Raw genomic sequence first — 25,229 nt, forward strand, 5'->3', positions numbered from 1 at the left:
GCCTAGCCAGCGACACGGACGTGTGGCCGGTTCTCCCTTCCTATTGTGTCTGGGTTACCGTGAACATGATTTGGTTTTCATTCTGGTCCCTGAGGATCTGGGTGCTATGACGGCCTTTAACTGCCCAGGAAACCAGTCATCGGGTCTCTGGTGCCTGCTCTGGGCGATGCTGAGGAAGATGTCAGGTCTTTGCAGTGACTTGTTCTGACATCTGAAGGTACCGTCCCCTCTGGTCTGTGGCAGGTGCAGCCAAGCCACCTAGAGCCCTGGCTGGTGGGCTCTGACGGGCACATACCTGCAGCCTTTCAGGTGCTGGGGTCCTTGTGTGCCCCAACAGCCCCCCCAGAGCTGGGAGGGAGCCCAACGCCAGCCAGACTGGCCCCTGTTCCGTGGGGGCCTCATTTGTAAGCAGGCCAGGCCGGGGCTCTGCTGTAGTGCTTGATGGCAGCTTTTGGTCCTAGACAGAACAATGTATTTTTTGAAAGTTCCCCTGTGAAAACCAGGTTTGGCTTTGGTTCCTGCCACCTTTTCCCACGTGGATCTGGCCAGGAGATCGCTTGCCACGCCTGCTAGCACAGTCTGCGGGTCAGGGCCCCGCGTGGAGTATGAGTCCTTTGTCCTCAGGTCCATTTATGTTTGGTTTTAGGCAGCGGAAGCTTCAGCTTCAGCTCCCCCGGTCCTGTTCCCAGGGTGCCCCTTCCCCGTCCTCCCTGGGGGTCTCTCACCTCCATTTCCATCGCTGTCGTTCTGGTGAGCACCTGCAGCGTCTTTGCCTGGGTTTTCGTTTTATTTTGTTCTTGTGACAACAGCGTTACTGAGCTAGAACTCACATACACACAATCCATCCATTTAAAGTGTATCATTCCGTGGTGTTTAGTGTGTGCTCAGGGTTGTACAACCATCACCACTGTCAGTTCGTCAGCACTTTCCTCACTCCGAAAGGAAGCCCCGTCCCCATTAGCAGTCCCTGTTCCCCTCCCCAGCCCCTGGCAACCACTGATCTGCTTCCTGTCTCCGGATTTACCTGACCTGGACATTGCGTGGTAATGGATTCATACACGGTGTGACCTCTGTGTCTGGCTTCTTTCACTCCACCTCGTGTTTTCAAGGTTCATCCACATCGTGAATGATGAACCAGCATGTGTCAGTGTGTCATTCGTTTTTATGGCTGAGTGAGACCCTTCAGTGTGGCTGGACCACATTTTGTTCGTCTGTTCATCCGTTGATGGATATTTGGGTTCTTTGACTTTTTAGCTATTGCAAATGACGTCACTATGAACATTCATGTGGAAGTCACATGGACATATGATTTCACTTCTGTTGGGTCTGTTACCTAGGAGTGGAATGGCTGGATCATATGGTAACTCTTTTGAGGAACTGCCGGCCTGTTTTCCAATGTGGCTGCGCCATTTTACATTCCAGCCTATAATGCATAAGGGTTCCTGTTTCTCCATATCCTCGCCAACACTTATTTCCATTTTTTATTTTAGCCTTCCTAGTGGGTGTGGAGCGGTACCTCATTGCCCCTAACACTTACCCTAATGATGTTGAGCATCTTTTCATGTGCTCATTGGCCATTTGTGTATCTTCTTTGGAGAAATGTCTATTCGGACTCTTTGACCATTTTTAAATTGGGTTGTCTTTCAATAGCTGAGTTGTAAGAGTTCTTGATAGTTTCTAGATATAAGTTCTTCATCAGATACGTGATTTGCAAATATTGTGGGTTGTCTTTACTTTCTTAATGGTGTCCTTTGAAGCATAAAGGTTTTAAATTTTGGTGAAGTCCAGTCTGTTCCTTTTTTTTTTTTCCCCCTGCTCTTGCCTTTGGTGTCATATCTAAGAACTCATTGCCTAATTCAGGGTCACAAAGATTTACCCCATGTTTTCTTCTAAGATTTTATTGTTTTAGCTCTTACATTTAGATCTTTGATCTGCTTTCAGTAATTTTTGCATATGGTGTGAGGTAAGGGTCTGACTTCATTCTTTTGCATGTGGAGATCTAGTTGTCCCAGCACCATTTGTTGAAGAAACTGTTCTTTCTCCATTGAATGGTCTTGGCACCCCTGTTGGATATCACTTGGCCATCGATGTGTGGCTTTATGTCTGGACTCTGAATTCTGTCCCATTGATCTACCTGCATTTCTCTTTATGTCAGTACCACACTGTCTTGATGACTGTAGCTTCTTAGAGGCATACCTCATTTTATTGTGCTTCACTTGATTGTGCTTTGCGGATACTGTGTGGTTTTTTGTTTTTGTTTTACAAATTGAAGGTTTGTGGCAACCTTGTGTCAAGTAAATTTATCAGCACCATTTTCCCAGTAGCATTTGCTCACTTTGTGTCTCTATGTCCCATTTTGGTGTTTTTGCAATCTTTCAGACTTTTTCGTTTTTGTTATATATGTTACGGTGATCTGTGATCAGAGACTATGACCCCCTGAAAGCTCAGATGGTGGTTAGCAATTTTTAGCAATAAAGTATTATTTAAGGTGTGTACATTTATTTTTAGACATAATGCTATTGTATACTTAATAGATTGCAGTATAGTATAAACATACTTTCATATGCACTGGGAAACTAAAAAATTCATTTGACTTGCTTTATCGCAATATTTGCTTATTGTAGTGATTTGGAACCAAACCCACGATGTATCTGAGGTATGTCTGTTGTAAATTTTGAAATTGAAAAATATGAGTCCTGCCACTTTGTTTCTTCTTTTTCAAGATTGTTTTGGCTATTCGAGTCCCTTGCATTTCCTTAATGAATTTTGGCATCAGCTTGTCAGTTTCTGCACAGAAGCCAGCAGGGGATTCCGGGGGGGTTTGAACTGAGTTTGTAGGTTGTCTGGGTTATTTCTGTGTTCTCTTTGCTTAGACACCTCCCCCATTCTGACCCAGCTCCCATCCTACCCATGAGCTGGTGGGTCTTTGTCCCCGTGGGGCTCTTCGATTCCTCCGTCTTCTTTATAGAATGAGGCTCAGATTCCTTGATGTCCCAGACTCTTGGCCACCTGGTGTCCCAGGCTACCACACTGGGCCTGACCCTCCTCCCTGCTTCATCTCCTCCTCCTCCATCACTGTTCTTCCCTCAGATGTGGCAGACCCATGTCCTAGACTCCCTACCACCAGTCTCTTCTCTTCCCCAAACTTGTCAGACTGATGATCTGCTTCCTGAATTAAAGGTCAGGGGCAGGGAGCCTGGGGAGCTATCCAGAGAGGAGAGAGCCATGACATTTTTATCCTCAAGGCAGAGAGGAGACGTTGTGACTGCTTTGGATTTTTTCCTAAAATGGCGCCAGCAACCCATAGCCCAGGCCAGCCCTGGGGATCGGCCTCACCGTCCCTGTCTTCCTGTACCCTCAAGGTCCCCTCAAATCTTTCCCTTACTTTGGTTCCCATGGCCACCGTCTCACCTAGTTCTGGGTCCCCTCCCTGCTCCCTTCGTCAGCCCTCCCAGGCCTCCATCTCCTCTGCCGCACCCATCCGTGATTCTAGCTTTAGTTATAAGACATTTGATAAGATATTTGCCTGGTTGAAAATCAAAAGGCGTGAAGCTTCCTGCCCTCCCCTTCACCCCCTCAGAGATGCAGTTCATTGGCTCCCATGAGGCCTTCCAGGAAGGTCACGTGCATGTTTAAGGAGAGAGATTTGTGCATATTCTCTCCTTCCTGTTTGCACAAATGCCAGAATGCGAAGTACACATGTGCTCTGCCACGTGCCTTGTTTGCTTCACATTGTAACTCAGAGTATGAGGTGCAGCTTCTCTTAGGGTAAGACTGTACCCCGCAGTTGTTAGCCAGGCCCGCCTGGTGGAAATTTACATTGTTTACAGGTTTTGCGCTCACACACTACATGTGGTCACATGTGTCGTGCACCTCTAAGATGCTTCTCCTAGAGGTGTCGTAGTCGGGTCTGAGGGTCCCTGCTAGGTCATCTTTATAGATACTGCCAATTTGGAGGAGCATTAGCAGTGGAGAAGTGTCATGTCCCAAGCCCATACTTGAATGTCCTGCCCCAGAAGCACGTGCAGTCTCATTGGTGTGGCCCTGCTTCCTTTGGCTCAAGTTGGAGCCCAACCCCCCCTTCCCCACCTTGGGCCCCCTGCTGTCCCCCCACCTGCTGGGCTCCTTTCCTCCTGGCTCTTCACGTGACTGCTGCCTGCTTGTCCTTCGGGTCCACCCTAAGTAGTGCTTCCGTGGGGGTCCCCTCCATCTGTGCAGCATCAGTCCGGTCTCCCCGGGCTCCCAAGTCCACCCAACTCATGCATTCTGTTGGTTCCATTCCTCCCAGTTTATTTATGTTTGGGTGATGCCTCTCCTCTCTCCACCCCTGATCACATGTCACTGGACAGCTCTTCTTGCTGGGACCCAGCCACTCTCCTGGCCCCTGGCCTCTCTTAGGCCGTCAGTAAGTATTTGCCGGGACGCTTAGTGAGAGCTCAATCCACAGCTGCCAAGCCAGGATGCACGCATTTACAGCAGGTGTGCACCGGATGCCTGCCAAGTGCAGACTGGGGGCACAGGCGGTTTTGTAGGACGTCCTGGGGGCTCCAGCCCAGGCTGAGACCCTGTTACCGGGATATTCCCCATTCTCATCCGTCTCAAGTAATGTGATGTGACTCTTCCTAGGAATTACAAAATGATTTAGACCGGGAAACAAGCAGTTTGCAAGAGCTAGAAGCTCAGAAACAGGACGCCCAAGACCGCCTTGACGAAATGGATCAGCAGAAGGCCAAGCTCCGAGACATGCTGAGCGACGTGAGGCAGAAGTGCCAGGACGAGACTCAGATGGTGAGTCTCACACCCAGCACTGCAGGGGGGCTTCCTGCAGGCTGCTTTGAACTCACAGTGCCCTTGAAGCACAGGGCTGAGACCTCCTCCTGGATTAATAGAGACGTACCCCTTGAAAAAGCCACCAAGCATTTGTGGCCTGACTTCAGTCTCACCCACCCAGCCATACGGGGAACGGCCTCTGGTCCCTGCTAACCTGTGTGTGTGGACACCTCACCCTGGCCCGTACCTCACCGCACAGGGGGGCCCGCACGCCCCTCTCCCGCTCTGCTGTCTTCACTGCTCATTACAAGCCAGAGGGGCTGCAGCCTCAGCAGACTGTAAAGCCTTGTGTCCTCCTCTGCGGCCTCATTCGGGGATCTTTAGCCCCTGGGGGACAGATTGCCTATGCTTATCCCAGGTCTCATTCTTCCTTATCCCAAACTGACTTTCTGCCAGTTACATGGGCGTGAGCATGTCTGCCTTGTTGTTTCTCTCTGTCATGCGAGTGGAGGGAGGGCCCTGGAAGGAGGCCAGGCGTCTGGCCATCGGGCTGGTGTCTGCCTCACTGGACTAGCTCCTTCCATCAACGTGAATTAAGAATTCTACCTTGGGGTGCCTGGGTGGCTCAGTCGGTTGAGTGTCCAGCTCTTGGTTTAGGCTCAGGTTGTGACATCAAGCCCCACATCGGGCTCTGCACTCAGCGTGGAGTCTGCTTGTCCCTCTCTCTCTGTTCCTCCTGCCACTTGCGTAGATGCTCTCGCTCTCAAACATGTAGAATCTTAAAAAAAAAAAAAAAAAAAAAGAATTCTCCCTCAATCATATTTCATCTCATTTCAGATTTCCTCATTGAAGACCCAAATCCAGTCTCAGGAATCTGATCTCAAGTCCCAGGAAGATGACCTGAACCGGGCCAAGTCGGAGCTGAACCGATTGCAGCAGGAAGAAACCCAGCTGGAGCAGAGCATTCAGGCTGGGAAAGTTCAACTGGAAACCATCATCAAGTCCCTGAAATCGACGCAAGACGAAATCAACCAGGTACCTTGCTGAGGATGGGCCCCCGCCTCTGCTGGCGGTGGCGGGGCCTTCTGGGGTCTTCTGGCACGTGGAGTAGCTGTGGTGACCGGTCACAGTGCTGTATATGACCAGCCTGTGTTGGTCTGCACCTGCACCGAGGCCGCTTGTTTCCTTTGCTGTCACCCACCTCATTTACGTTAGGCTCTCTTCTGAGAGGCTGCCACCCTGGCCTGGAGGGTGAGCTCCCAGAGCCCTCCAGTGTGTGTGTGGGCGTTGTGCTTTGGCCCGGTGGCAGTTTGCTTTGCCTTCCACTTCCCCACCTGAGTGCATGCCATTTTGGGGGAATGGGCAGGGTCTGTGTGAGGACTTGAAGAGCTCCTATGGAGAGGGTCTTGGGCATAGAAATGCCCTCACCAGCGTGGTTCTTAGACAAGCGAGAGGGACAGAGTCTGAGACTGGTTCCAGCACCTCTCCATCCCCATGCAGTTTGCGGACTGACACATGGAGGAGGCCCCACCCTATGACCAGCATCACCCCATGCTTCTTCAAGTTCTTCAAGCTGTCTGGGCACCCCGTCCTTTTCCCACGCCTGTGTGAGGGCTCTGAGGCCTGCAGTGGCGGCTCACCAGCAGAGGGAGGGCTCCTCTCCTCCCCTGTACATAATGGCCCCTGTGTGTCCCATCTACGGAGTGGGGGTGATGCTCTCTCCCTTGGCAATGTCAAAATGGCTAGTCGTGCTTCCTTTCCTGACTGGCTCCACCTCTCGCTCTTTTTGCCAGGTTACAGACAAAAGTTGATCACAAACGTGCCAGGGGTTTAATACCCTATATTGTTTCATTCTTAATGAATAGATGTAGTATTATCTTAAGACCTTTTACCTCCAAGCAGTAAGAGTTTGTACAGGTAGATAGGAACCAAGACATGAGTGTGTGTTAGTAATAACAGTGAAGTTCGCTGCTGCTTATTAACGCAAACGGGGTGATAAAAACTCCATAAAGGAAAATGTTGATAATCGCTTGGAACAGATTGTGAATCTTAATTTTACCAGTTTCAGTTTGTTCAGAATTGACAAACGTCTGTTTGAACACGGGCCTCCCTCAGGGGCTGGGGATACAGAGAGGCCTCATGGGGCGGCGGGAAGGACCTCATTCTGGTTTACAAGTGGTCTTGCTTCTTGTAAACTCTGTAAGCTAGTAATTCAGTTGCCTATCTGTCACTCGGGGTTGGGCATTAGGAGAAAAAAAAGTCTCTCCTGACACTTTTCCCCTAAACCCCGTGTGCTAGTGGCCATCTTTGTTGTGTAGGCACGAAGCAAGCTTTCCGAGCTGTGCGAGAGCCACCAGGAAGCCCACAGGACCCTGGAGCAGTACGACGAGGCACTCGACGGGGCCCACGGCGCCAGCCTGACCAACTTAGCCGACCTGAGCGAGGGGGTCTCCCTGACAGAGAGGGGCGGTTTTGGAGCCATGGTAAAGGCCGAATAAACATATTCCAGCCCTGGGATTAGGTCCCACGTTGAGATCAGAGAATGCCCTGCCTGCGGGATCCAGCGCTTGCCAGCCTTGGTTCTGTCCAAATGCAGGGTGTTGCTTGTGTCCACTGCCGCTCTGCATGTCCCCACAGGCCCTGCGGCCCAGCGTACATGGCTGTGCTCCGGCCTTGCTTCCGGGACAAAGCGAAGGATAGGTCTGAATCCTTTGTAAACCAGTGTTTAATAAAAGACCATCTTTAGTGGGCCGACCACCCACGTTTGGAGGGTTTCCCAAATGTAACCAAAACTGAATCAAGCTCTCATACATTGTGAAACCTTATATCCTGCTAGTTGGGGGGACCAGGGGAGTGTGTGTGTGTGTGTGTGCACGCGCACGCGTGTGTCTGTGTTCCCACAAGGAGCACCTTGAAAATCGAATGAATTGCTAAAGATCAAGAAAAGTGACAGCCCTTTCGAGGCATTGCTGTTTGACCTGTGAACTGGCCTCTCTGTTGCAATTTTGGTTACACTGAAAACCTCGGCACTTTATGACCCTAGGGGTCCTGATCAAGGCCCAAGGGGCTGTTGGCCTCTTAGGTTTCTGTGGACTCTTGGGCTGCTCACATCCAGCCAGTATTACTTTTTCCTCAGATTGTCAGGTCCCCTTGTTCCTGTCAGGTCCCCTTGTTCCTGGTCCCAAGCCCCAGCGTTTCCACTCTAGTCTGGCTGATGAGAGCATCTTTGTGCTCCTGAGGGAGCCAGTGGGACGCGGTTGGTCTTGATGATTTGGTTGTGCTGTGCTTCTGAAGCCTTTCACTGCTCGCCCCACACTGCTGCCCCCTCATCCAGGACTCATCCTCTGAGCCCTCCTTCTGCACCTGGCCCTGTTGGCTTCGCAGATTCCTTTTCCTTCCTGTAATAATACGGCTTCTCTCTCTCTCAACTAGAGACTTAGCTCTTCATTTTCATTTTTTGATGTGTTTCTTTCCTCAGTAGCTGAGTACTCAGTCCCAGGAATTTATGGGGAAGCTTACGCCTCCTTCCCTGAGTCACCTAGAAGATGCTGTTGATGCGCTCCTCTGTCTCCTGTCTCTGGCCCTTCCTGCTTCCCTCTGCTATTCACAGACTCCTTTTTGTCATGGAATTGTAAACGGGTGAATTCCATATCCGCCCTGGGGCCCAAATTCAGCTTCATTGTCTGAATTTAGACTATGGAACAACATCCACTCGTCGTTAAGTGCTTGAGGCAGAATTGCCCGCTTGACTGTCCGGCTGTCCCGTCTCTGTGTGTGCATTTCAGCTTCGAGGCCCTGCTTTCACTTTCCCCATCTGGCGTTGGTCCCCTTGCACAGCTTTGGGCTTGTCCTGTTTCATCTTCGTTCACGAAACAGCTCACTCTCAAACTCTTTTGCAGGTTTGAATAAGATCGGTTTCCTTGGATAAAAAGTTGGCAGCAAAGTGGCAGTTGGCAAGTGGCCAGTGATTTCCCTCCTCCCCTTGCGCCCCCCCCCCCCAATTTTTAATCTTTCCTTATTTTCATTCATCTTGTAAGCAGGGCAAAGTTTACATGATAGTCAACTCATCCTGGAATGTCGATGTCAGATATGTTAACATAGAAACTTGCAACCAGTGTCTGAAAGAAAAACTATATTTATCTTGTTGTACAAATACAGTTTTTAAAGCATTATTGGTTTGTTTCCTTTTCTTAATAAATACCTCGAAGAGGGCTTTTTGTTTACTCTTGAATATTTCGAGACTGCTTCACAGAGCTCTTTGTTCTCTTTGAGGTGGGTGAAAGTGAGGGGTTTAGTCCCCTGAGAATAGTGTAACCAGAGAGGTGCATCTAGAACTTTCTAAGGCTGGACAGTTCTATTAAAGTTACTAACTTTAGTGTTAAGCTCATAACTATGTTACTTTATCCAAGAGACTGATGCTTCTTAAAGCCAAATTTATTTCTTGTTTTTCATCTGATGATGATAATACTGGCCTCTTGCCCTTGAAGACAGCACCCAACCAACCTGTCTAGTAGACAGAAGGTAATAAATCATACTGGACTTAAGCCTCGCCAAGAACTCATCATTGGCTTGTCTGTTGCATCCAGCCCCACTGGCATGCTGGAGCCATATTTTCTTGGCTCTCCAGAGCTGATTATTAAATAGGAATTTTGTAACCTGATTGTAGAACTTTTGGTAACTTGGATTCAGCCACGGTGGGAGTATTTACACCATGGGAACTGGCAGAAGCTGCCAATCAGGGCTTTTTTTTTTTTTTTTTCCCCTCAGAGAGCTGGTTCACCAGCACACCACTGCCCAGCCCCCATCTAAAGGGAACTCCTCAGTAACTCCTTTCAGAGTTGTCACATCTATTTCTTAACAAGTGCAGAACTTAAGACTAGTTCCTGAACTCTGTGTTCGAGGTATTTTACCTCTGTCTTTCACCCTGGTGCTTGTCTGCTGTACTTGGGTCTCCCAAGTGGCAGCTGGCTCAGTTCTCACTGACAAGCGGTCAGTGGATGGTGGAGTTTATGGCATCTCTGCACCAGGGGAAATCTCATTTTCTGCTCCGAATCCGTGAAATAGAATCAGAACCACTGGTGGTTACCTTACATACATGAATCCTCCTGGGGTCTCTATAGGCTTCTCCTTTGAAGGGGAGGGAGCGATTGCTCCCTTAGGCAAATAACTGCTCCTGAGAAAGAGATTGCAGACCTGACTTTCAGGTCAGGGGGCTCGCAGCCAGAGCCCCTAGAATCACAGTCTCCTCTCTGCCATCGCCCCCTCTTATTTGGCAGGCTTCCAAGCAGTGATCGAAAACATTAAAAGAAAAAAAAAAAACCCACCAACTTGTAAACCAGTGCTATTAAAAACTAAATAGAAGCTTCCAGTCTGAGCCTGAAGTGTCATTCTTAATGCAAACCCGTGTCCAGGTCATCATCTCTCTCCATTCTTCTGGAACAGATACATTCCTTCCCCCATGGCACAGTGTGAGAGGTTGATTTTCCATCCTGGCCTCCCAGCTTCTTTAGATTCGGACTTCTCCCTCGTATTTATCTGTGTCAGCGAGCCCCATCAGACACTTGCTGGGTGCGTGCGTTGTGCAGGTGTTAAGCACCATGCTGCCCTTAACGAACCGCACGCTTCCGCCAGACGCGGAGCTTGCAGACATCTGTGCTTACTTGCCTAAGAACCTACTTGGTTTCCCTACCTTGGGAAGCCCTGTGGTTGGAGGCTGCAGATAATCTTTCCCAGGTAAGAAAAGTTTTCCCATTGGCCCAGTGCCTCTGAGAGCCATCCTGCTTCCCAAAGTCAGCCAGCCCAGAGTGCTAGGAGCCTAGTCAGGAATCTTCCTTTGACGTCATTGCCCTGTAACCGTTGTCTGTATTTTTACGGAAGCCCCAGCTCTTTAATTATTTGGCTTTGGAATATTGGATGTTTGCCAGCCCCACGGGTGCCGACACATCTGCCAGATTCAGTGAGGATGTTGTGCTTTTTCGTATCACGGTGAAACCTTCATGTTTTCACTGAGGGTGTGTCTTTATTAACCAAAATACACTCACTGTTTCTAAACGAAGTGCATTGTTCCTGTGTAGATTATACCCCCCCACCAACATTTGGGCCATTTTCAACTATAAAAATGTGCTCTTCAAAAGCAAATCTTTTTTTTTTTTTTCCTTCTGGTTTAAACATGCTTGTTTGTTTCTAGAAATAAGCACTTTTTAAAAAACATGCACAGTGCGAAGTGTATATGCTCTAGTAGTTCTAACTGCATAAGCAACTCATTTCCTCCCAGGATGTAAATAGCCTGCATGTTTCTTGGTGTGGAAAGAGCATTTTAAAAAATGCCCACATAGGTAGACGTTCTGTGAAAAAAAGATGATCGAGGGAGGCCACACTTTTGAACGAGACCCATGCTGTCGTTGTTGAGTGGCTTGTTGGGTTTTCTTTTTGACATTTCCAAAAATACCACTGCTTTCTGACTTAGTGATTTTTTTTTTTTAAGCAGAATTTCTAATTGTGAGAAAATACACATAACATAGAATTGACCATCTGAACCATGCCTCATTATATTCACACTGTGTAACTAAACTCCAGAGCATTTTCATACCCACTAAACACTCACTCCCCGTCCTGCTTCCCCAGCCCCTGGCACCCACTGCTCTACTTTCTGTCTCTGAATCTGACTCCTCTAGGGACCTCATATAAAGTGACACTGTCACACAGCATTTGTCTTTTCGTGACTGGCTTGTTTCACTCAGCATAATGTCCTCAAGGGTCAATAATATTTCCTTATATTTCTACATACTACATCTAGTATATCTGTTCGTCTGTCAGCGGACGTTTGTTTGGGTTGCATCCACTCAATTTTTAAATAAACTTTCAGTTTGCAAGAGTGGTGGACTTACAGGAAAACTTAAAGGGAGTACAGAAAGTTCCCACATACCCCACACCCAGCTTCCCCTATCATTAATACCTTGTCCCTGCGAATGAACATTTGTCACCGCGAACAAACTAGTGTCGACACGTCACTATGAACCAACGTCCACATTTCTTTGATGATTTTTTAATCGTTCTCTGTAAGGTCCCACTGCTTGAAGGAGAAATACGCAAGTTAGGTAGGGAATTCTGCACTTTGCTTTAAATTTGAAATAATAAAATTTCTGTCCTGTCTCTTCACAAAATTATAGGATGATCCTTTCAAAAATAAAGCCTTGTTATTTAGCAACAATGCCCAAGAATTGCATCCGGATCCTTTCCAGGCTGAAGACCCCTTCAAATCCGACCCATTTAAAGGAGCTGATCCCTTCAAAGGTATCTCGCCCGGTGCCCACTTCGTCGTTGGAGGGCTGTTTACTTTGTGCCATTTAGAACTGTCTGATGACTAGAATGGTTGCGAGATAGGCACCTTCTGGAATGGACGGGGAAGGGAATCCTTGGAGCCTCCTGGGCTACCTGAGTGTTTCGCTTCAGCCGGTTCACTACAGAACTGAGGCATTGGCGTGTGGTGGAAGAGCTCAGCTCCCAGCTCCCAGCTCCCAGCGAGGTGCCCCCATTCAAGGGCAGCTGGCTCCGCCCTTAACCTCTGCACACCTCGGTTCCCAGCCTCCAGAAGGGGTGGTAAATTCTCCCTCGCTCTCCTGGTGGGATCAATAAGACAATCAGATGTAGTCATGATTATGAAACTACCCGGTGAAGGACAGATCCCCATGTAAGTCTAAGGTCTTCATGTGACACATTTACCCAGAGCCACACATGAGTCGAGAATAACCAGGAAGACTTCTACGAACAAGTTTTCCTCGGTTTCCCTGTTTTTTTTTTTCAGAGCAGGAAGCCTGAAAGCCTTCCAGGAAGGGTATCTGTATGTTCCTGAGCGAAGTGCTGGGGTGGAGAGAGGGCAGTGGGGGTGCCTTTCCAGTGTCAGATGTGGGATCGGAGGTTCGCAGGTCCAAGAGAGGAATCGGGCAGCTCCTGAAGCTTGGATGTGTGGAGCTCATCATTGCTCCGGGGCTGCCTGTGGGTTGAGGACTGGGGCAGCCCTGGGGTCCTGTGTTGTCGTACCTGGGGGAGGTGAGAGGGAGATGAGATACAAGCGTAAAGCATGGCAGAGAAAGAGAGGAGTGAATTCTGGCTCACTCCACGTTTTCCCCACCTCCAGCCCATGTTGAGCAGCCAACAATACCTCATTTCATCTTGAACACCCCAACTAAGAAAAGCCACCTCGGCCAGTGGCCGCTCCAACTTGGATATGCCAGAGTCCTTTTCTGCCATAAGAGCTAAACGTCCCTCTCTCCTCTAACCTAGGTGACCCATTCCAGAATGACCCCTTCGCAGAACAACAGACAGCTTCAGCAGGTAAAAGCCTTTGTTGAAAAGACTTTTTGTTTTTTCGTGGACTCGTCCTCAGACTCTTTCCATTCCTAGTTCAAGTTGAAGGAAATGGAAAAGCAGCCTGTCTGCCAGGCCTCCTACGACAGGGCAGCAGGGGAGCTTAGTTTCTGAGGAAGCCTGGCAGCGACATTACCCTCCCCTTCACCGACGGGTGCCCCTTCTTGCCGACCTCACAGCGTGAAGAGAAGCAGAACTAGAAAAGGAGCTCCCAGTGGCCAGGCGATTTTTCAGACCTGCCCACGGCAGCTTGGTCCTGTGGTAGCATCAGGGGGCCCCGTGTAGCGCCTGCCCGCAGTGGGGCTTCGGTCTACACATGCCAGAGGCGGCCGCGGTACCGGGAAGCATGGCCATCTGCACTGCACGAAAGCCTAGTGTCTCGTTCCCTGCTGGTGACAGCGGCTTTGCCCTGTGTCCATTCACCATGCCTGCACCCCGCATTCCAGGGGACTGAGCACACCGTGGGTATGGTGGTGCGGTCATGCTGCCTGTTTATCTACTTCTGTATTTTTTTACTGAGGTGAAAATCGTACAACACAAAATTCACCATTTTAAAGTGACAATTCAGTGGTATTTGGTACATTCATAAAGTACAGACACCACCTCTGTGTAGTTCTAGAACATTGCCATGCCCTAAACGGAAGCCTCATCCCCTAAACGGAAGCCTCATCCCCATGAGCAGTCACGCCCCTTTCCCCCTCCCCCAGCCCCTGGCAACCACCAGTCTGCTTTCTGTCTCTGGATTTATCCATGTTTTTATTATTAAAATCAGCTTTGTTGGGAGGTATAATTTACACACAACAAAATTCACCAATTTTAAGTCTGTAATTAGATAAGTTTGGGTAAATGTGTGCAGTTGTGCGAGATCAAGAACACCTCCATTGTCCCAGAAGGTTCCCTTGTGCCTCCTACCCCCAGCCCCCAGGCGCCTGGCAACCACTGACTGGTTTCTGTCATTATGGTTTTTCCCTTTTGTAGAATTTCATATAAAATGGCGTCAGTCAGCTATGTGTTTTTACATTTGGGTTCTTCCATGAAGCATAATGTTGTTTATTCATAGGGGCATGTTTTTATTCACTTTCCAAAACACCCTCTAGATCCATTCGGAGGGGATCCTTTCAAAGAAAGTGACCCATTCCGTGGCTCTGCGCCTGACGACTTCTTTAAGAAACAGACAAAGAATGACCCGTTTACCTCAGACCCATTCACGAAAAACCCTTCCTTACCCTCAAAGGTGAGTGACCCCGGGGAGGCGTAGGTGCTGTGTGTGTGCCCGGTGCTTGTCCCTGTGAGGCTCGTCCTGTGACTCAGGTTGTCACATTCAGTGGGCCACTGAGCCCATGTCAGGATGGCTTGGGTCCCGAATAGCTAGCTCTCTTTTCTCTGTTCCTTTCCCTGCCCCTGTCACTTCAGCTCAGGCCCACCGGGTGGCTTCTCTGTTCTACCTCCTGCCCCCACTGCTGCCCCGTCTCCCAACAAAACTGAAATGAAAGAAAGCATCACATGCTCCACACGGCCGCCCTGCCATCTTCCTGGCAGCACTGAAAGTGTGTGAGGCATTCACATGCCCCTCTCCATCCCTAGCATCAAGCAAACCGTGTGTGTCGCATGGTGTTAGGCCCGGTGCACTGCACAAAAAAGCGACTCTGATTGAACAGAGAATCCTCGTGTCTAGTGAGGGCGGTGTATAGCCTTCCTTCATGTTCCAGGCTGCATCTCTCCCTCCGCCCCTCAGATTCCCTGGTTTTCCTCTTCTCCACGGACCTGTTGGTCTGTCGCACTAGACCCAGAGCTCCTTGAAGGCAAGGATTAATTTGTAACATTTCTGTTGATAGACCTGTTGCGGGATACCCCTTTCGTTTCTGCTACTGGTCTATGTGTGTGATCTGTGTTCTTACTCTCTGTTGATCAATTTTGTTGAGCTTGTCCATGAACCAGCTTTTGGTTCTGTAAATTTCCTCTCCTGTTTGCTTCTATTTCACTGATTTCTGCTTTTTATTATTTTCTTTCTCCTATTTATTTTGGGTTAGTACTTGCTCTTCCATTTCTAACATCTTAAGATTCAACCTTAGGTCACTGACTTTAGACCATCTTTTTTAATATAAATATTTTAAAACTACACATTTCACCCTAAGCACTACTTAGCTGCATTCCACACATTTTCACGTGTTGTATCTTCATTGTCCTTTAGTTTGAGATATTTTCTAGTTTCCCTTGTGATTTCTCTGTTGAAGCATGGATTATTTAAAGTATTGTTTTGTTTCCAGATATTCTTTCCTTCCTTTACATATCTTATAATACTGATTTTTAATTAAATCTGTTGTTAGAGAACATATTTTGTATGTTTGCAGTCCTTTTAAATTTATTGATACCCATATTATGGTTCGTGTTGGTGTCCATACCATGTACAGTTGATGAGAATGTTGGTCTGCAGTTGCTGGGTGTCATGTTCTATCAATGCCAATTATGTCAGTGTGGCTGATAGTTCCGATCGTTTGTGTCCTTACTGTTTTTGTTTGCTTGTTTTGTAGCTCTACCACTGTACCCATCGCTGAGAGAGGAATGTTAAAGTCTGTGATTGTGGAATTGTCTGTGTCCCTGTTAATTCCGTCAAGTTTTGCTTCATGTGTTTTGAAGCTCTCTCCGGTGCCTACACATTGTGCTTCTTGTATCAGCCTGATGCAGTGACCTTTTTATCATTATAAAAGCTTCCTTTTTTCCTCTGGCGATATCTCTGTCTTGAGATCTGTTTTATCACATATTGAAATAGCCTTCCTCCATCCTTCTTATGCTTATTCTTTGCCCGCTATATCTTTTTTTCATCCATTTACTTTCAGTCTGCCTGGGTCTTTATACACAAAGGGTTTTTTATAGTGAGTATATAGTTGGGACTGCTTTTCTCTCCGGCCTGGAAATCTTGGCCTTCAAAATAGAGTGTCTAGTCCATTAACATTTAATGCAGTTGTTGATACGGTTAGATTTAAATCTACCATTTTATTATTACCTTGCTTTTTATCCCCTGTGTTTTGTTCCTCTGTTCCCTCTCTGCCACCTTTTAGATTATTTGAATGTTTTCTAGAATTCCATTTTCTAGTATTTGTTGGCTTCTTTTAACTATTATCTATTTCTATTATTTTTGGAGGTTGCTTTAGGGATTACCGTATACACCCTTAACTTTTCATAGGCTACTTGGAATTAATATTATATCACTTCATGTAAAATGTAGAGAACTTGCAACCATATGGGTCCATTTGTCCATCTCCTCCCCAGCCAGCAGTGTCTTCTCTTACGTTCTAGCTGTCATATGAATATAATATATCTAAATATGCCATAAACTCCCTAAGACCATCTTGCTTTAATCCATTGTATGTGTCTAAAAGAGATTTTTTTTTTAAGATTTATTTATTTATTTGACAGAGACACAGCGAGAGAGGGAAGACAAGCAGGGGGAGTGGGAGAGGGAGAAGCAGGCTTCCCGTGGAGCAGGGACCCCGATGCGGGGCTCAGTCCCAGGACCCCGGGATCATGACCTGAGCTGAAGGCAGACACTTAACCGAGTGAGCTACCCAGGCGCCCCTAAAAGAAATGTTAAAAGGGAAAAAGGCGGTCTCTTTGTTTTTACCCATATATTTGCCATTTCTCATGTCCTCATTCCTTTCTCAAGATCTTATTTACCCTCATGATCCTTTTCCTTAAGCCTGAAGAACTTTCTTTGGCATTTCTTATAATACAGGTCTACTTTGTTGTCATTCCCTTTTTTTTTAATAGAGATTTTATTTGTTTGTTTATTTGTCAGAGGGAGAGAGAGAGAGGGAGCACAAGCAGGTGGAGCAGCAGCAGAGGGAGAAGCAGTTTCCCCGCTAAGCAGGGAGCCTGATGCGGGGCTCAATCCCAGGACCCCGGGATCATGACCTGAGCCGAAGGCAGATGCTTAACCAACTGAGCCACCCAGGCGTCCCTTTGTTGTCACTCTTGAAGGGTATTTGTGCCCGATCTCGTATTATTTTTTTTCCTTCCAGCACTTTTAGGATGTTATTCCACTGCCTTCTGGCCTCCCTGTCCTTGAGGAGAAGTCCTGAGTCTCTCAGGCGGTTGTCCCCCACCATAGGTACCGTGCTGTTTTTCTCTGGCTGCCTTAGCTCTTTAGCTCTGCTTTTCAGCAGTTTGACTGTGAAGCATATGTGTGTGTGGTTTTCTTTGTATTTAAGTTGTTTGGGGTTTGCCGGGGTTCTTAAATCTGTGAATCAGGTCTTTTACCAAACTTGGCAAGTTTTTGGCCATTACTTCCTTAGACATTTTCTTTTTCTACCCTATTCTCTCCTTTCTTTGTGGGATTACAATTACTTTTATATTAGAGGTTTTACTAATGGCTCCACAAGTCCCTGAGACTCTGTTTTCTCTTCATTCTTTTTGTTCTCTTTTTTCTGTAGATTGGGTACTTTCTACTGATCTATCTTTAGCTTTACTTACTTTTTTCTCGATCATCTGTTGTTTAGCTGACCTAGTGAAGTTTTTATTCTAGATGTACTTTTTTCAGTTTTCGAATTTCCATTTGTTTCTTTGTATAGTTTCTATTTTTCTGCTAAGATCTCCTAACCATTCCTCTTTAGTCTATTTTCCTTTACTTCATTGAACACAGTTACTCCTGCTTTAAAGTCATCCTCATCAAAGAATTCCAAAACATCTGGGTCCTCTTGGGACTGGTTCTATTGATTGTCTTTTCCCTTGAGAACTGGCCACGGTTTTTCTGATTCTGGTTATGTTGAATGATTTCAAAACGTATGCTGTGTATTGTGAGTGCTCTGTTGCAGTGACTGGATACTGGTATATGCCTCCAAAGAGCCCAGATGGTTTTGTTTCAGCAGGCAGTTGACTCGGTGAGGCTCCACTGCAAACTCACTTTCTCTCACCTGTAGTTGCGTACTTGTGACCTTAGCTGTAGGCTGCATTCAGTCTCCTCCTGCACATGGTGCTGGGGTCAGCCCTTGTCTTGGGCAGAGCTTATCATGAAATTTTGGACTCCCATTCTCTGCCTCTCCTTTCTGGGGCCCTGTCCCTTTCTCATGACTGTGGTTGTCCCAGACTACCATCCTCTAGTCTTCAGGCCAGAAAGACAGTGAGTTTTCTGTTGAGGTCTAGCCTCCCGAAACCCTCAGGTTATAGTTGTCTAGACAGAAGACTCAACTTTGTGCTGTTGGCTCCTGCCAACTTGGAATTCTCGTCTAGTCTTCCTGCTCTGGCTCACTTCCTGAGCCTTCAGGTGGTTGCTTATGTTTACTTATTTTTTTGCATTTTGTCCAGAGTTTATAGGTATGCTCTGCAGGAGGGGTTGGTCTGTTGGGATTTTACTCCGCCAGATTTTAGTTTGAATCACTTTCTCCTCCTCATGGCCGGCACCAGATTCAGTGTACGCAGATGGCAGGAAAGTCTGTGCTTGGATGAATGGCTGGGTGAACGAATGAACTGCTTTTTACTCTTCCCTCTCTCCTTTCACTCAGCTCGACCCCTTTGAATCCAGTGATCCTTTTTCATCCTCCAGTGTCTCCTCAAAAGGATCAGGTGAGACTGATGACTTATTTTCCTTCTGACTCTCCCCCCAGCCAGTAGAAGGAGCCCACCCAGTTCCTGCTTCCGTTTCCAAAGCTGTGTGTCCTCAGAGTTTATGTCATTAATCAGTGGCACCCAGATCCTCACCTGAGGTACTTGGGCCAAAGCCAGCTCCCCCTAGCTGCTCATCTTTCTGCAAAGGAAGATCGGCAGTAGAAATTCAGTCAGTAATAACACCAGTGTTCCTGGTTACTCTTTACTCATTTCTCCGTACAAATCTTTGATTTGTACCTTCAGATCTTTTTCCTAAAAGAATCCAAGTTTGACTGAGGGTCTTGGCTTGTGCATTAAGGGAGGGGGGAGAGTTTGGATTCCCCCTTGCTTTTGGGAACAGGCCCCACTTGCTTCTGCGCCCTTGCCTAGCAGCTCGTGCTTGTTGGTGATAGAATTTGGGTTCATAGGTGGGTGTATGGGTTATGCAGACAAGTTGCCCCACCAAAGGAGAAAACTGCACCCGCAGACAACCTCCCCACATACAAGATGTGGATGGTGGGTCACTGCGGACCTGCACCTCCCTCCTTGACCCAGGAGGGCAGTTGGCTGTGCTTCTGCACTTGTCACTTGTTTGCTGACTGTGAACAGCGCTGGCTAGAAGTACCGATATGGGGCACCGTCCCTGTGGCCCTGCTTGAGGCGGCCGTCATGGCGAGAGGCTTCTGGCCAAGCCGCCCCAACCACCAGCCAGGGCGGGTTGGGGGCAGGGAGGCCACGTTGAGGGACCGTATCCAGACGCACAGCCCTGGCAAGCAAATGCTGCCTCCTCGGATGTCGCGCGCCGGGGGCCGGTGACCACCGAGAGGCAGCACCTCCCTCTGCCCCCGGAGGTGTGTCCCTTGAATGCCCTAACTCTGCCTCTGTTGGTGCTACTTGCAGGTCCCTTTGGAACCTTAGACCCCTTCGGAAGCGGGTCCTTCAGTAGTGCTGAGGGCTTTGCCGACTTCAGCCAGATGTCCAAGGTAAACCCCCTCCCACGGAGCACGCGCGCCTCCACCAGTGTCTTTGTGCCTCTTGTCGTGGTTGTGTCGTGAGCAGCCAGGCGTAATTGTTAGCACCACGTATGTATTTCCCGGCACCCATCAGACGCTGAAGCACGTCCTCACGTGAGATCGTGAGCCGGCAGGCAAGGTCTAGAAGATGCCTGTGCTTGTGATCAGCTCCATTTCCCTTCATCGGAGTGGAACTCCAGGGCTCTGCATCCCTCCACGAGGCATAAGTGTCACTCCCCCGGTCCTCCTGGTGTCTGTTAGCTGCCAGATCTTAGGCGGTGGAGCTGTGGCTGCACGGGCTCAGAGAAGGTGTTAGGCACAGAGGGCTCAGGAGGGTCACGGGGGGCAGGCCTTGTGTGCAGGCAGCTGAGGCTGGAACTGTCGGCCCCAGGCTGGCAGCCGGGAGGCATCCAGAGAAAATGGGCCGGTTATGTAAGTGGGAGCTGCCCGACACAACCCGAGAAGGGTTTGGAAAGTGAGGGCTAGGTTCCGTGAACAGAGATACGGGTGGAAAGGGAGCTGTTCCAGACAGATGACATCCCTGAAGTTGTCAGGGTGGGCAGTATCAGTGTGGCCAGAGTTAGGTGAATATAGCCCCAGGTGGTGTTGGGGCCCTGTTGTGAGGAGGGGTTGGGGGAGGTGTGGCTAGAAAGCTAAGTCTTTAACGTAGCTGGAAGTCAGTGGATCATGTCCAAAATGGACAGGTCAAGAAATAACAGTAGATGCCCATGATTACGGAGGTAATTCCCAGAAGAAACTGCTAAGAAGTCAAAGAGGTCAGCCAGGGTGAGTGGGAGAGGCAGTGATCTGAGGGTTGCTGGTCTTTGTTATAATCTTCAGCGTCCCCCGCTTTTGAGCATGATTACGTATTTCTTCTATAAGTATTAAAGGAAAGCAATGTTAGGCGTGCCCCATGTTGGCCTCTGGGCCCCGTCCCCAGGACCTCCTTGTGCTCCGCTGCTTCTTGGCCGCCCCTCAGGCAGGTGAGGGCCTCGTGGGGCACAGCCTGTGGCCAGAGTCATGCTTTCTTTACTCACTCCACCGATCTGCAGTATCCACCTGCTCCAGCCCAGGTACCATCGGCATGGGGCGGGGGTGGCCACAGGCGGGAAACAGTCCCCGTCCCTGATCTCACCTCCTCGTTGGGGAGGCTCAGAAGCGAGATGGTGGGGAGGGAGCTGGGGAGGGAATCTCCGGAGCATGTGGGAGCCGGTCCTCCGCAACAAGGAGTCGCTTGCTTCCTGCCCCTGCCAGTCCCTGCTGGGCAGCCCCGCCGTGCCAGCTCCTTGGGGCGTCCTGCCTGCTGGCGCCATGCTCACTCAGCCTGATGGGCACACACTTGTCTGGGCACTGAGCACTTGTGGTGAACCCGTGTGTGATTGTGGCGCTCACAGCTTTTGAGATTCTGTTTAGGTTTTCAAAGAAGCCCGTGAGCGTACATTGTCAAGGTAGCAAATCCAGCTTCTGGCCAGAGAGAGAATGTTTGCCGGTCGGCTGTCGCGGGAGGGAGCCCAGAGGTGCTGGTGTAGCTGCCTCCCTGGTTCCGGTGCCTAGAGGGAACGAGCCTCCCTCCCCCATATGGAAACGCCGTGACACTGCTGGCCGGGATGCTGTCTGGGCTTGGCCAGAAGGCACCAGGGCAGGAGGTCTGCTCGAACGTTTGCCTGTCGCTTGGTGGCTCTTACACGTGCCCCTGCTCCTCGAGCATGGAGCTGTGCATCCTCCCCTTCCGTCCCTGCTTAGCAGGCAGGAAATCAACTCCTGAAATCAGGGAACTTGTGCCACACGGTGGCAGCAGTCCCCAAAGGAAGGGGTCTGCATTGTGCTCTCGAGCCAGGAGAGCGGGCCCACTCCCCTCGCCCCTCTCCCTTTGGCAGGCTGGCCCCAGCGGCTGAGCAGGGGAGAGTGGGGAAGAGCTACCAGGGGCCGGGGCTGAGACCAGGTTGAGAGGTGCACTGGTAGAGGCTGCCTGGGCTGGTGGAGGGCTGTGCAGGGCGGCCAGTCTGGAGGGGCTCCGGACAGCGGAATGGCCACCCCTCTCCTTTCCAGGCCATCTCTGCGTGTCCTGGGGCTGCAGAGACTCCCCGGAGCCGGACAGGGCAGTTCAGAGCCTGGCCCTGCCTGTCTTCCTGCCCGTCCTAACTGAACGTCGCGTTTTCCCTCTGATTCGGCTTCCCTCTCCTTGTCCGCGTGCCCCTCGATCAGGCTGCACGCACACGTGCGCTTGTGACTTCAGAGCCCGTGGCCCCTTCCTGTTCGAGGCCCCGGGCGGGATAGAGCTGGACGGGGCTGTGGAAAATTTGTCTCCGGCGCTCCCTTGTTTGGTTTCCACGCTCCTGTCAGCGCCTGATGTCGTGCCACTTGTCCAGCGGAACACCGAGCCCTAACCTTGTAGGTCTCTGTTTTTCCCTTTGGTTCCCTTTCTGTTTTTCAAGAAAAACATCATGTGTATAAATAAAATGCTGAAGGAAATGAAAGTAAAGTGGCAAGAAGGCTTTTTTTTTGGCTTCTTGGTTTTATGTTTTTTTTGTGTGTGTGTTTTTTACATCGCCAGCTTTTCCCCATCTGAGTGGGGTGGCAAGGTGATGCACCACTGGTGCCCTTTCTTAACTCCACCCTAAATTGAGGTGTCCTCCTCTGCCTGGCAGTGCTGAGTGAAGCTGACAGGCAGTGAGCTGGTTCCAGCAGATTCCTTCAGGAGATTCTTCAGGCTTGCACTCGAAGTGGAGGTCCCCCCATACCTGCAGAGGTTTTTTTTTAGACTCTGTCAACCCATCACCTTGCTTTAAGAACAAATTCTGAGCATTTGAGAATAAAAACAAGACTCAAACATAATTATTTCACCCCTGCTCCATGAAAAAAAAGCTATCCCTGCAGTCCTTGGCTGGTTGTCAGGGCCTTTCCAGTCGTTTCTCCAGTGGTGTTTAAAGCTATGCATTCCCATTTAGGGCTGTTTCTTCAAAGTTGAGAGTCATTTCCTTTAAATCAGCTCTTTAAACTGTGAACCCCAAACGTGTTCCTCTTAGAGCTGCTTTTTATAATGGCTTTTCTCTTTTTTTTCTTTCTTTCCCTTTTTTTTTTTTTCTTTCTGAGCACACTTCGCGCTGTGCCAGCCCAGAGAGCCCCTGCCGGCTTTACTGAAACCCTTCTAAAAATAGCCACTTTCCCTGAAGCTGCAGCCTGAGGTGGAACGAGTTGGGTCCCAGAGGAGGCCTCTTGGGAAACCTGGAGTCATGAAAAGTGGGATTCGGAAATGACGCGGGCTTGGCAGTGTTAGAAGGGCTACAGCTCATGGTCGCGGGGGGAGTGGCCTTTATGGTTGGAGCCCCGTCACACTGGAGCGAGCCCACCGGCTCAGTGGCTTTGAACACAAGAGGGGGGCGGAGAGTCAGCCTGGCCGCCGGACCGTCCTTACGGCTCGTGGTCCGGGCTGCAACGCGTGGGATAGGTGGACGCTCAGTGGGGTGTGTCCAGAGGGCTCCAGGCGCCACTCTGCACCCCTTCCCCCGAGCTGGTGTGTTCCCGACCCCCGAGACAAAGACTGGGGTCCTTGGGGCAGGGGGGTGGCCTTTTTGCTGGTCACGCCTCCTCTCGACTAAGAAATTGGTTTTGATTCCTGCCTGCTTGTCTCAGGTTGTGCGGGAATCACGTGAGCCCGTGTTCTGGTCTGTGAATGGCAGAGGCAGAAGCAGAGCCCATGTGCCCTCCCAGCTCCTTTGCCCACTCCCCCGCCCCCGTTCTTCTTCCCCAAACCGCAGACCCTCAGCCACCATTTTAAAGCTAAGCTGTGGCTCGACACTTCGCCTCTGCTCCCATGCGGTCTCCCTCTGGGGTAGTCTGTGGCTAACAGCCAGCAGCAGGAATGACAGATTGGGAGCTGACGGGCATCTGCAGATTTTCACAGGCATCTAAAGGAGTTCCGGTCATGTCCACATCCTTGGCATGATAATAATCGTGCCATCTTTGCGCCATGTTGTGGGGGTGCCTGTTAGAGCAATTTACACATAGACTTGATCGCATTGTTGCGGCAGCCCTAGGGCTACGGTGTGCGGTGCTCACGGTCCTGTCATAGATTCGGAAGCGGAGGCGTGGAGCGGTTCGTAGCGGCGGGGCTGGGACTCCAGACCCGAACCCTGATCCCTGTGCTCTGTAGCCTGGCCAGGCAGAGGTTCCAGAAACTGGAGTGGCAGGAATTTCAGAGACTCCCTGAATCTTGTACCTAAAAGGACAAGTGTCCACAGAGCCCCAAAGAGGGGAGCAGCAGCTGTGGAGGGAGGCACCTCCTTGCCCTCCCGCAGTCCCGCCAGCCCTAGCTGCCCCTCTTGCTCAGAGCTTCCTGGGGGGCCAGCATGGGCTTGGCAGGGAAATGAGTCTTGCTCATTTGACCCCCGTTGTTCTCGGGGCTTTCTCTGGCCCGCTGACCCCTTGGCCTGCTCTGCCTGGAACAAGGCCCCAGACCTACTTCGAGGGGTAGGCTGCCAGCCGTGGAGGGCAGGGCCCAGGAGCCCTGGCCCCGGAGGCAGACAATGTGGGTTCCTACCCTGACTCCACCACTGAGGTGCCGTATGGCTGCAGGTTGCATCTCCTCTTCGTGCCTCAGTTACCCTGTGTGTAAAATGGAAGGGGTTGTTGGGAAGTGAGGTGAGGTCGTCAGTGCAGAGCCAGCATCCTACCCTAGAGGTCCTGGGAGCTGGTAGAGGGGAACCAGGGTGCCCAGTGGGATGCCCAGCAGCCTCTCCAGGCCCCCTCCCTCTCACTGTGGGCTGGCCACCTCTTTCCCACCTGAGACTAGTGTCCATGGCTATACCCGAGGCAGGGGTTGCCACATCCTTGTCCCTGTGGCCAGATCCCAGAGGAGGGGGGACCTGAGCTGGCCCATCTGTGGCTCATCTCTCTGCCAGTGGGGGTTTGTCGTGCCCAGCACTGTGCTGGCATTCAGGGTAGGGGACGCCCACGGAGACAAGTCACAGCCCACCACGGGCCCAGCCAGCAGATGTGCTGCCCCATCACCTGCACCCACTCGCTGCAGACACAGCCAGGTGCGGGGCACGTGCTTACCCATGGTGACGTGTGTCCTACGGAGTCCCACCGATGTCAGGCGGGCACAGTTGGTAGGAAGGGGTGTCAGAGAGAGCTCTAGGGGTGGCAGTGAGATCTGGTTTGGTTAGTCTCTGAGGAAAAGAGGGGCTTGGGGTCGATGGGGTGGACTGAGCTCCCCAGCTGGAGACCCTGTGCCCTGGAGACTGGGGTGCAAGGGGTTCCGGGGACTGGGGAATTATCAAGGGGGTGGGGCAGCGTAGAGATGAGGTGGAAGAATTGGATAGTGGGGGGCTGTAATGAAGGCCCCGTGTGCCTTGAAGAGTGCTCCGGAGGTTAGTGGTGGGCACTGGGGCCGTTGAGTGCTATGTACCAACCTGTCCTCTACCCACACACCCGCCTGTTCATCTCTCTCGCTGGGATCACATGGTCCCATTTGCACTTGAGATGGGGTCAGGTGGG

The 25,229-nt window shown here is 50.1% G+C and overlaps 1 protein-coding gene across 12 annotated transcripts in view; it reads left to right on the forward strand.

Annotated features, from left to right (window-relative positions):
* Window positions 1-25,229, forward strand: part of EPS15L1 (epidermal growth factor receptor pathway substrate 15 like 1) — a 95,744-nt gene that overhangs the window by 49,407 nt on the left and 21,108 nt on the right. For 10 of the 12 annotated variants that reach the window (XM_045862775.3, XM_045862776.3, XM_045862780.3 and 7 more), the window contains 8 exons: window positions 4,627-4,788; window positions 5,608-5,805; window positions 7,089-7,253; window positions 11,940-12,063; window positions 13,054-13,104; window positions 14,235-14,371; window positions 18,636-18,696; window positions 19,618-19,700. In XM_045862775.3, coding sequence (XP_045718731.2) covers window positions 4,627-4,788; window positions 5,608-5,805; window positions 7,089-7,253; window positions 11,940-12,063; window positions 13,054-13,104; window positions 14,235-14,371; window positions 18,636-18,696; window positions 19,618-19,700 — 981 coding nt within the window. Of the gene's footprint in view, window positions 1-4,626; window positions 4,789-5,607; window positions 5,806-7,088; window positions 7,254-11,939; window positions 12,064-13,053; window positions 13,105-14,234; window positions 14,372-18,635; window positions 18,697-19,617; window positions 19,701-21,779; window positions 22,228-25,229 lie in introns of those variants that run through there. The other 2 variants (XM_045862782.3, XM_045862777.3) reach the window with 2 other exon arrangements.

The sequence above is a fragment of the Mirounga angustirostris genome, unplaced genomic scaffold (assembly GCF_029215605.1).
Source record: "Mirounga angustirostris isolate CCGP_5_RB_7025 unplaced genomic scaffold, mMirAng1.0.hap1 SCAF_1, whole genome shotgun sequence".
NCBI classification, from domain to species: Eukaryota; Metazoa; Chordata; class Mammalia; order Carnivora; family Phocidae; genus Mirounga; species Mirounga angustirostris.